This window comes from Miniopterus natalensis, chromosome 1 (assembly GCF_054644295.1).
Source record: "Miniopterus natalensis isolate mMinNat1 chromosome 1, mMinNat1.hap1, whole genome shotgun sequence".
Lineage (NCBI taxonomy): Eukaryota > Metazoa > Chordata > Mammalia > Chiroptera > Miniopteridae > Miniopterus > Miniopterus natalensis.
Genome location: NC_142081.1, coordinates 161,280,579 through 161,292,118, shown reverse-complemented (window position 1 = coordinate 161,292,118; position 11,540 = coordinate 161,280,579). Strand labels below are relative to the sequence as shown.

The window sequence follows — 11,540 nt, the reverse complement described above, 5'->3', positions numbered from 1 at the left end:
GTACTGTCAGGAGCTGCAATTCTAACTTCTTTGTAATTCAACCCACAGAACGTCAAATAAGGCAATACTCAATGACAAGCACCTAGAACGTCCAGAAATGTAATATAGTAAACAATTGTCTGAGAACATATCTCTTAAAATAATACTGATTTCTGCAATATACAGTATTTACACAACAGCTGCAAATTTGCTCATACAATATTTCTAATATAGATAAATAGGAATACAAGTCTATGAATTCTTTGCTCCATTTCCAAAATATTTCGTTACGGTGTAAACCATTGGCACCTCTCTTTTATTTTTACTAACACTTCTTTAAAACAAAAAAATCAGCCGATATGCACAGTTGGTTCGAGTCCCTTTTCCGCTCTAAAGAGTGACCAGTATACTTCGCAACTTACTGTCCTTCTGGTAATACTCTTTGGCGCTTCTTCCGTGAATTCCGGGGAGCGGGGGCGAGTGAGGCAGGAGGGAGCGCTGGGGAGCCGGCCAGCCCTGGCCGGGCAGGGGTGCGCCGCGCCGCGCCGCCGTCGGGCTGTCCGCTTCGGGCGCGCTGGGGCGGGCCGGCGCTCGGCCAGCGCGCGTCTCATCTCTCCAGGGGCGGGCGGCCCGTGGGGTGCCTCCAGTCAGGAAGCTTCTCCTCTCTCTTTGGGGCTCCTGCCCGAGCAGCAGCACCCGCTGGCTGGGGGACAGCGAGGGCGGGGGCCGCGGGCGCCTGCGAGGGCGACGGGCGCTGGCCGCCCCGGGGCGCCTTCGGTCCTGCTCCCCGCGCGCGCCCCCGGGCAGGGTCCCTGCGGGGCCTGAAAGCAGCAGAGGGGCCGCCCGCCGGCGAGCTCCCGCCCGAGGGGGCCTTCTCCGCAGGGGCCTCGGGGCGGCGGGGCGCCGAGGCCGCGGGCGCGGGCGGGGGCCCGGGGGTGCAGCCGGCGTCCGGGGGCTCCGCGGCCTCGGGCGGGGCGCGCGGGCGCCGCCCGCCGCAGGACTCGCAGCACAGCCGGTGGTAGCCGGGGATGGAGCAGTACCGCGCCAGCACCTCCATCTGGCAGAATATGGACTTGTCGCCCAGGCACGGCTCGTCTGCGGGAGTCGGACAAACGGACACGGAGGCGTGAGCGCGCGGCGGCAAACTGACCGGGGTGATGACTATAAAGGGTTTAAGTCGAGTCAGACACCCAGGGGTGTCGTCCGTAGGAACCTCTGCATTTAGAAATGTCAGCATCAGGATGAATTCACCGAAATAAGTAGCCATTTCTGGGCAAAACGCTTGGGTTGACCACCTTTTTAATATCTCCGAAAGGAGTCTTCCGAGTGAGGGTATTTTTTGTTCCTACTAGGGACATATATCTGATTTTCTAATGAGAAAATAGGATTAATTTTACCACAAATATGTTTAGGATATAAAGAATCATCTGGTTTACTTTATTTTATGGTATTTCTGTCTTTCTAATAGAGCAGCCTCTATAGTAAATTTAAAATCAAAATATATACTAAAGACTGGGTGTAACAAATGAAATCTTAAAAATGTATTACCAAAGAAAACGTCACGATAACATCTTGATTAGACGTATCATTGGGTAATACTATATTGCTAGGTAAGGAACCTGCCATATAACTTGTCAAAGAAATTGAAGAATCTTTTTTCTAAACTTTGGGGAAAAAAATAAAAGAATGGTCAGTTGGCAAGGCCAATAGGAGGGCTAAAAATGCCACCTTTACTTACTATGTACTAGAAAGGATAAATTTACATATTAGAGTCACAAAATCATGCTCACGTCCCAAATGTGGACTTATATTTGCCCGATGCTTACACATCTATTATATAGTATGATGTGTTTGAGTATTTTATGTTAGCTAAGGTAATCTTCTAATTATGCTGTGAATTCCTGAGAATCACCTTAATGGGCCTCACCTCAAATATCATCAATTCCTCATCAGATCTAAATGATTCTTCCCATGCCTATACCTTCTAATAAGGAAATTAATTTCTTCTTCCTGTGTGATTATGGCTCTAGGCCCTAGGATAATAGACCTTATCTGACCCTGAGCTCTCTTTTCCCCCACTCCCCACCTCCATCACCCTCGTTCTGGCTCCAAGTCTTTTAAACCTTCTAAATTATGTAGCCCAGCTCAAAGCGCTCTATTCTCTTTGAGTTCAAGACGGGGACCATATGGGTCTCCCGTGTCTAAGCGCGAGCAGCCTGGCATTGCAGGGGCGGGCTGTAAGTATGGCCAAAATATGCTTCTGTATGGAAGAGGGAAAAGAGAGAGAGATTTTGGGGGAAAATAAGATCAAAAGAATACATTCATTTTATGGGTAATTTGCCTCTGGATAGCTGGGAAGGGCTTAATGACAACGATAAATAGTGCAATCAAAATGGGGCCCGGGAAAGGATTCATATGACAAAATAATTACAATTAAGAAAGCTTTTCAGCCTTCTCACTCCATGCCCAGATCATCATAAGAAGTTCAGAGCCAGCATTTTATGCAGCGTCTCAAAAGGCCATTTGATTCTAATTGCAGCTTGAGACGCTGATGGGAAGCATTACCTACTCAGTTGATACATGGTAGAAATATGGGGCCTTTCAGAGCTCTCAGAATTCCACCTTTCGGAACAAGAGAGCAGCTAAAAGGATGCGGAATCTCCGACATTATGTTCTCTCGCCAGCACCTCTGTTTTACAATAAAACATTTTCTTTTGGCTAAAGGAAGAGCATTGAGCAATTCTTGATGATAATCAGGCAGATTTTCAGAAGTGTATAGTTTTATTAAGATCAATAAAGCTTACTCACAAAGTGTTTAGCCTCCTGGAGGAAGTGCCTACATAAGAATAAACTATTAGGGCAACTAAATTTTATAGCTTCTGATTAAAGTTTGTTCTTTTGGATTTGACTTGCATTTTGAACTTTCAAATAGGCTTTCCCGGGAAAGAAGATGAAATATATCAGTCCTTTGTCTCCCCCTCATGGTCAGTCTTGTTCATGCCGCTACGCATTCCAAATGCAAATGTATAATGAAATAATTTATAAGGTTTCAAAGATCTGAAGCTTGACATTTCCTCAAAAAATAAGACCTTTTTTTTTTTTTTTGATAAAACAGTGATTTGCAAATTTTCTTGGAGAAAAACCCCACAGACCACCATTTAGCACATGTCAATATTCAATCAATGGTTTACTTATGATGTTTTGGGCCATTACAAAGGCAACTTTGTCAGTCCTGAGCCTCACTAGTGCGCCCGCAGTTGTCTTTAGGCACAGACTCAGTGGAACTGCATTCCCGGGGAAGCTTGTCGTGGGGGGGGGCAAGGGGAGAAGAGCAGGGACAGAAGGTGTGAGACTGGGGCGGAGAAGGGAGAGGAAGGCACACTGGTAGAGAAGGGGGGAGGGGGATGGGAGAGGGGAGAGGGGAGGGGGGAGGGGGGAGGGGGGAGGAGAGGGAGAGCAGAGGAGGGGGAGGGGGGAGGGGAGAGGAGAGGGAGAGCAGAGGAGGGGGGTGAGGAGGAGAGAGGGCTGGGAGAGGAGAGAGGGGAGAGGGGAGGGGGGAGGGGGGAGGGGGGAGAGGGGAGAGGGGAGGGGAGAGGGGAGAGGGGAGGGGAGAGGGGAGGGGAGAGGGGAGAGGGGAGAGGGGAGAGGGGAGAGGGGAGAGGGGAGGGGAGAGGGGAGAGGGGAGGGGGGAGGGGAGAGGGGAGAGGGGAGAGGGGAGAGGGGAGGGGAGAGGGGAGAGGGGAGGGGAGAGGGGAGGGGAGAGGGGAGAGGGGAGAGGGGAGAGGGGAGAGGGGAGAGGGGGGAGGGGGGAGGGGGGAGGGGGGGGGAGAGGGGAGAGGGGAGAGGGGAGAGGGGAGAGGGGAGAGGGGAGAGGGGAGAGGGGAGAGGGGAGAGGGGAGAGGGGAGAGGGGAGGGGAGAGGAGAGGAGAGGAGAGGAGAGGAGAGGAGAGGAGAGGAGGGGGGTGAGGAGGAGAGAGGGCTGGGAGAGGAGGAGTGTGGCGGAAGGAGCAGGAACATGGAAGGAGGGGCAGTGGGGGGAACAGGAAAGAGGAAGGAGACAGTGACGGAAACTGAAGCCATCCAATATGTATTTTATCTGTTTCACAGCAGCAAATCGATGTCTCCTTATTTTTAAATAAAATCGGCTCTGCTTCTGCAGTATAAGCGAGAGCAGGCCAAGCAGGTTTCTGCACGTGCCGCATCTGCTCTCAACTCTCCCCGGGGAGCGCCTGGAGATGGACGGACGGATATTGGAAATGGCTTTCTGAATAGCATTTGTCATCCGCATGCCTATATTGAATAATTTTAGTGAAACATTTCATAACCGTCTGCAATATTATGCTTTTACAACAATGGGGGGTTATAAAGGAGATCACAGAGAGAAAATAAGCAGCTCTTCCAGAAACACAAATTGACAGACGCTGCATGAACAGGACACAGTCCTGTCCCCAGCCCTGCGGTGGTTAGGACAATTCACTGGGCAGGACAGGTCTCACACACCGTTCTTAAGAATTGTGTTAGGATAATTTTTAAAGACTGTTTACCTTTGGCTATTTTTTGATAAGCAAATGGAAATTCCATAGCTAGTCCTGGAAGGAAATTCTGCTTTCGATGCCTAAAAACCACTGTCAGCGCAGGTAGTGTCACACCTACCGTTACAGGGAGGCAGCTGACACGCTCGGACAGACTCGGGCTTTTCCCCGTCGCAGTGGTCTCCAGCCCTGCAGAGCACCTGCCTCGCCTCGGTCCCCTCACCGCAGGTCACGGAGCACTACAGAGACAAAGGCTGCCATTATAGACGGTTATTGCACCGAGGCCGTCTTTCTTCGAACCTTCCCCACACTCACACACATGCACACACGCACGCTCTGGAGCTCTGTCTCCATGGAGGTGGTGTTACCCAGTGGTCTGGAGACAGAAAATCCTAGGTTTATACTCTGGCTCCATGATTTACCAGCCTAGGCACATGGCTTTTTCTCTGAGAGGTGGGATAACATTTGCCTCATAAGATTGTTGTAGAACTAAATGAAGGGAAAGAAGACAAGGTATGTAAAGATTCTGCCTGGCGCGTAATGAGCATTCTCTATGAAAGAAGCCATTAGCGTCACGATGTTAATATCTGCAGTTCCTAAAACAGTAGTGGGGCTTGTTTTCAGGGGGCTGATCATGGTGTAGACTGTTTTCTGACCTTCCTTACAGACGGCAGGATTTACTGACACACTGCCTTGGTTAATTTAACCTCTTTGGAGCCACTATTACTCTATTCCCATAAATTCATTTCTTTACAGAAGGGGCTAACTGCTCTAACACTATACTCAGAAACCTCTACGCTATTGTAGATCCGAGCTACAGAGCAGGCGCCCTTGTTCCAGGACTCCGAGGGGAAATGAGCAGGAGTCACCTCGGGTCTGTTCAGGTGACCCTCGCTTGCCCATCCTTCCTTGTTGGGCCTGCTCTTCACCTCCGCCTCCATTCCCTATCTGCTTTCGGATGCCCTTTCCTTCTATAAGCTCTCCCCCTATGACCCTGTGACGACTCAGTATGCTTCTTTACAAATACCAAAGACATGAGGTTCATTCAGGCACCCCAACATTGAGTCAGCCAGTCACCAAACAAACACCATTGGCACAGGCACTGGCTGGTACCCGGGCAAGCAGAGCACAGGCTCTCGAGAAGTGGGTGGACTGGCGGTGAGCACAGACTCCAGGACAGGAGTTATAGCACCCTGTGTGAGCAACACCCCTTTGGATGCATAGGGAGGGCTGTGCATCGGGGAAAGGCAGTGTTTTGGGTTGCGGAGAGAAGCCCTGGTAGATGGTTAGATAGGAGGAGGGGGAAGGGCCAACCTACCAAAATGTAGGAGGCTCTAACCAGCACAGTCTTTTCGGAACAGTGAGAATTTTACTCCAACTGGGTCAAAGAGTTGGAATAAAGAAAGAATAAGCAGAGTCTGTGGTGATCATTTTGCAATATAGACAGATATCGAATCCTTCCACAGTCCAACTGAAACTAGTAACATGTCAATTACATGTTATGTCAATTATACCTCAATAAAGAAGAGTCAGTGTGGTGCCAAATGGGGCAGGGCCCTGCAGTTGGTGTCAGGGGTTTGGAATTTACCCTATAGGAATGGTGAAGTCAGCAAGAATATTCAACAGAAGATCACTCACCTTTAGACTCTTCTATGTCACATGAACACCTGAACATGGTTCGCTTCTACCAACTAATCTTAAATGAAAACACTATTTTAAAATATTAATTTTGTCTAACACCTCCAGGTGCTTCATGATTTCAAAATAAGTGACTTTGTCGATTCACACAAAGGCTGCCCGACATTTAAGCCAAATGAAAAGAGGCTCCCTATGCTTATACACATACCGGTGCCCTGGGAATTCACACACCCACCTCACTCCAGGGCCCCGTTTTCCACTGGGCTGGGCAGGGCACTCTGTTACAAGGCCGGCGGCTCTCGGGGCGGTCCCCCACGCAGTGTTTGCTGTGCACAGAGCGGTTGGTGCCGTCGTGGAGGGGCTGAAGGCAGTGCACAGTGCGCAGCTGGTAGCCGGAACTCCCGCAGGTTTTGGTGCAATGCTCCCACTCTTCCGCTACCCAGCTGTGGGTATGGGGGTTAAGCAAACATGGTCACTGGGGTGTAGAATGTGCCCCTCCCTGCACTGCAAAGCCTAGACTCTTCTGCTCTCTGGGCGACCTGCCGCCAGGTGGGGCCCACAGTAGTACAGGCAGTTTCAGAAAGCGGGGCCCATAGCACAACTAAAAAGTCTTATAACTTTCTAATAATAATAGGCCCAGCACTTCTAGTTTTAATGGCTTAGTAATGCTTCTGCCTCTCATTGCCTCTGAAGCCCTCTCCTTTCCTAAAGGATGACCAAAAGCAGGTTTCTGAAACTCATCTTAAGAATACCTGGTTAGTTTCAGAGATGATGTTAGTTTCCAAAATAATACCAACTCACTCCCAGCCATGTTGCCCAATGGTATTAAATATCTGAAAGGAAACTTTAAAAAAGGAATCCATCTGATGCTTGCTAACACAAGTTTGGCTGCTGCTGCTTTTTCATGAAATCATGAATTTACTCATGTTTTAATTTTTGGAGACGATTTTCATTTCTACAATTGTGGCCATACCTATTCTGTTTGGAAAATTCAGTTCTTCATGGTGGCCCTTAATGGGCCTGACAAAAAGGTAAAGTTCATGTGCATCCAGGGCTTGAATGCACCTGAAAGAAATATTTCCCAAAAAACATTTTCAAAAAAGATTTCCCATGGGACATTTCCAAATTCTAGTGTCAGTGTCAATGCCCCAGCACTCTCCAAACCAGCTGTGTGTACAATATTATGGACAGCTCTCCATTACATGTGGTTACCAGTCCCAAAGGGCTGTCACCATCGATTCCATCTGCTTAATCAATCTGTCAGAATGTAATTAAACAAACTATTTAGCCTCTCTAACATTACTTTTCCTCTGCAATTTTTTCTTTCCATCTATATGGCGCACCAAAATACAATCATGCAAAAACCTTAGCTGTCTTTGGTATTAACAGTTTAAGATGGCTCTTATCAATCAGGCAATACAATGTATTCTAGCAGCTAAGAAATTGTATTCAATTTTGAATGTCTCGGTAGTGACTCTCACTTGAAGACAGATATTTCATGAGAAGCATACACTTCATAGTCATAGACAACTATGGTTAGTTACCTTAGGCCATCTTGAAACTCCTAGAATGACAACAAAGGAGAAAAACAGCATAAACCCACAAAGGCCAAAAGAAAAAAAATTGAAAAGCCACCACAAGATAATTTTGAATCCTAGAAAGTAGTTGGACATATGGCTAGACAATCAGTAGACACAGAAAGGATGAAGCTTAACTCAGCAGGAGCTGATAAACAAACTGATGATACAGAATTTCAGAAATTTAGAGAGCTTACAGCCTCAGGTGAAAGGGTAAGCTGTTGAAAGCGCGGGTGATGGCAGGGCTGAGAATAGGGAATGATGAAAAGTCTACTAGGAGGCACGTAGACCTCCTAATCCTTAACCTGACTGGGTGATTGCCCCTCCTCTAACCCAGCAGAGGTTTGTCTTCTGTAGAAGGTGGGCCAGACTTTTAACTTGTGGACAACGGACACAGTCAAGTGACAACAGAGAAAGAAACCATAGTGGAAAGGGGTTATGTAAAAACCCACATGTAGAATGTTGAGACAACCCTAGTGGCCTGTACATATAGAACTTCCAGAGCAGCTATTAAATAGGCATATACCCTGTTGTCAGGAGATTGATTCTATTCTATGGAATCTAAATAGAATCTAATGATCATTTTATTGGAAAAGCTCTAAATATACAAATAATTTAGGGTCTTTCAATGAAATAGCCCAGCGAGCTCATCCCCACAGTGAAGCCCACCAACAAACAAGTCTTGACCAAAAAGCAAGCTTCGAATCAGCCTGTTTAATATTGCAGTCTTATATACATGCAAGCAGCCAACAATCATCAGACACGAAAATCCTCTAACACAAATGATGAAGGTGGGGAAAAAGAAAAAAGAAGGAAACAACTCAAAAGATATAATGCAAGAAAGACAAAATAATCTTGAATATTTTAAAAGAGATAAAAGACTATATTACATCTGTGAAGAATCATATGCCTTGAAAAAGGAAAATTTGAGTAACAAAACATGGTTCTTGGATATTAAAGCTCTCCTGAGTATTAATATAATATCAAAAATGAAAAAATCAGCAAGTGGAACAATAAACAATAGGAGAGAAAACAAAAGAAAATTAGCTCTGTCCAAGAAGCCTAACTTCAAATATCACAGGGGAAAAAAATACTGTAAAAAACACACAAACAAACAAAAAACCAGGAGACATTTTTCAAAGAAAAGATACATGAAAATCTCCCAGAGATGAAAAGTATTTGGTTTCACATTTTAAAAAGTCTACAAGTACACAGCATGAGGGATGAGAAAAGATGAGTACCAAGGCTGCTGTGAAATTTCATCGCTGTGAAATTTTCAGGATGCTGGGAACAAAAAGAAGATCCTACAAATTTAGGATAACAAAAATAGGTCCCATAGAAAGAACTGGGAATCAGAATGGCAAATGACTTTTCAACAGCAACACTGAGGTCTGAAAAATGATGGAACAATGGTTTCAAAATTCAGAAGGAAATTATATATTACAGTTTGGAATTAAGTATGTGTCCAAATGATCAAGAATGAAAGTAGAAGAAAGACTTCTTATATACCTGTATACTTTAATTTGTGTTTTCTTGGGTGTAGAAAAATTTAATTCTTATATAAAAATTTTTAATTTGTATATACTTTTTTTTCATGATGCTATTGAAGATATGATCCACCAGAACACATGGATACACCAAGAGATAAGAATATAAGGAATGCAGGGGACAGGGGAGCCAATGCCAAAGAGAGGCAGTAAGACTGGCTAGGAGGATGGTAAAAACAAACCCCAGGACAAAAGCTGTATACTTTCCAAGGCAGAGCTGGAACACAGAGAACTCTCTGAGGGATGTCTCTAGACAGAGGCAAATGACAGGATACTTTTTAGTATTTAGAGGGGGTTGATACTCATGAAAGAGAGTTTGGGGACAGACTACTGAAAAGTAGTAAAAATAAAATAAAAATCAAGACATTCATTAGCTGTAGAAGAAATGAAGTTTTATAAGAAAAGAAACAAAATAAGAGCATGCTAAGTGACTCAACTGGTAAGAGAGATGCATGTTGTTGAAATAATATAATCTCTGAATCTTACTATCAGTAAAAGATAGACTATATCAATATTGGAAGTACTGGGGAAAGGAGAAGTGTGGACTGTGGGTGTGCATTTAGAGAAGGATTGTAAATGATTGCTAAATTCTTCACTTTCCATGGAGGAAATTTGATATACATAATGCCTAAAACCTCCCCCACTTCTCCTCCCCACAAAAAGTCAAGCAATAAAAGCAAAACCATCTTACTTAGAGAGATGGAAACAGTAGTACCAAATATCAAAAGACGTTTTTGAGGAGCAGGAGTGCGGTAGAAAGCAGGGAACCACAGTTTATATAATTCCTGGGAATTGCTTTGACTAAACCAGGCATGTGTATTAGCTTTGACTAAAATTAAAGTTAAAAAGAGCTAAAGACATTCGATTCCATACTATTTCGTCCTTGGGGTGTGATGGTTGGAATAAATGCTTACAGTGGATGTGTACACTCCTGAATGTTGCACATTCTTCTAATAGGTTTCGGCTTTTTGTTGACTTCACAGAAGCTGCGATGAACCATTTTATTATCACTTTTCCTACGGCAGCCGTATTTAGTGTACTGGAAACCTGGGAAAGGAAGTACATTTCTATGGATTTAATCATTTATTCATTCTGTTATCTATCTGGTCATTTGTCCATTCACTCATTCAACAAATATTCCTGAGTGCATACCATCAGCCAGACACTGTGTCGGGTGCTGACGGTTCAGAAGTAAATTAAATAAACTTCTTATCTTTCCGGAGCCTACATTTAATAAATATTACAAATTATTAAATAGTAACTGCACACTTTCTAATAAACTGGACCTTGAACATACAGAATCTATTATCAGGGACAAGCTGGGAAACTACTGTGGCCATACCCTGTGAGCTAGGCTTTTACAGAGCCATGTACATACCTACTGTAGGGGGCACCAAAGGGACATAGAAGGGAAAGGAACTTAGCTGCAGAAAGGGTGGGACTCTTACAAGATCAGCACTTCCCTGAGCAGAATCTTGAAGTTCAAATAGGACTGCACAAAGGGAATAAAGCAGAGGAATACTCCAAGCAAAGGAACTAACATAGAAAACTGCAGGTCTCTTTGAATGACTGAAGTTTTACGTGTGAAGGGGGTGGGAGATACGAAAGGATCCAATGTAAAAGCCTGGAGGGCCAGACAAGTGTTTGGATTTTATTCTGAAGGTCACAGGGAGTTATTAAAGCTCTTCCCAAGCAACAACTTCCACATTTGCAAATACTTACTTTGAAAATTTTAAATCTAAAGAAAGCTGTAAGGAAAGCACAATAAACATTTGTACACCTCGCATCTAGATTAACCTTGTGTTACCACGTCACCATATTTGAGATGTATTATACTTACTCCCAAATGGCTCAGCAAAATTTTATATATCTGTTATATAGTAATTATATATTATATGTTATAATATCATTATAATTAATATATATAAAATATATGTATTTAATTACTATGTAATACATATGTAAAGTTTTGCAGAATCATTTAGCAGTAAGCACATTTTCTTCCATAATCACACTACAATTCTTAAAATCGGGATATTTAATGCAGATATAATACTATTATATAATATACTGACTATACTCGAAAATGTTCAATTGCTCCTATTGTTCTATGTAGCAATGTTTTTTCCATCAAGGATACTTAGTTGTCATGGAATTAATCAGGAACAGTTTTTGAGACTCTTTTTATCTTTAATATATTTGAGATGTACAGGCCAGTTTTGTAAACTGCCCACAATTTGGGTTTATTTAATAGTCCCCTAATGGTT

The 11,540-nt window shown here is 44.4% G+C and overlaps 1 protein-coding gene across 1 annotated transcript in view; it reads right to left on the bottom strand.

Moving 5' to 3' along the window:
- Positions 1–586: 586 nt before the first annotated feature.
- ADAMTS3 (ADAM metallopeptidase with thrombospondin type 1 motif 3) overlaps positions 587–11,540 on the bottom strand; it is a 219,164-nt gene continuing 208,210 nt past the window's right edge. The window contains exons 19-22 of the mRNA XM_087826545.1: positions 10,188–10,320; positions 6,385–6,592; positions 4,633–4,750; positions 587–1,074 (exon numbers count right to left, since the gene is read on the bottom strand). Coding sequence (XP_087682671.1) covers positions 587–1,074; positions 4,633–4,750; positions 6,385–6,592; positions 10,188–10,320 — 947 coding nt within the window. The remainder of the gene's footprint in view (positions 1,075–4,632; positions 4,751–6,384; positions 6,593–10,187; positions 10,321–11,540) is intronic.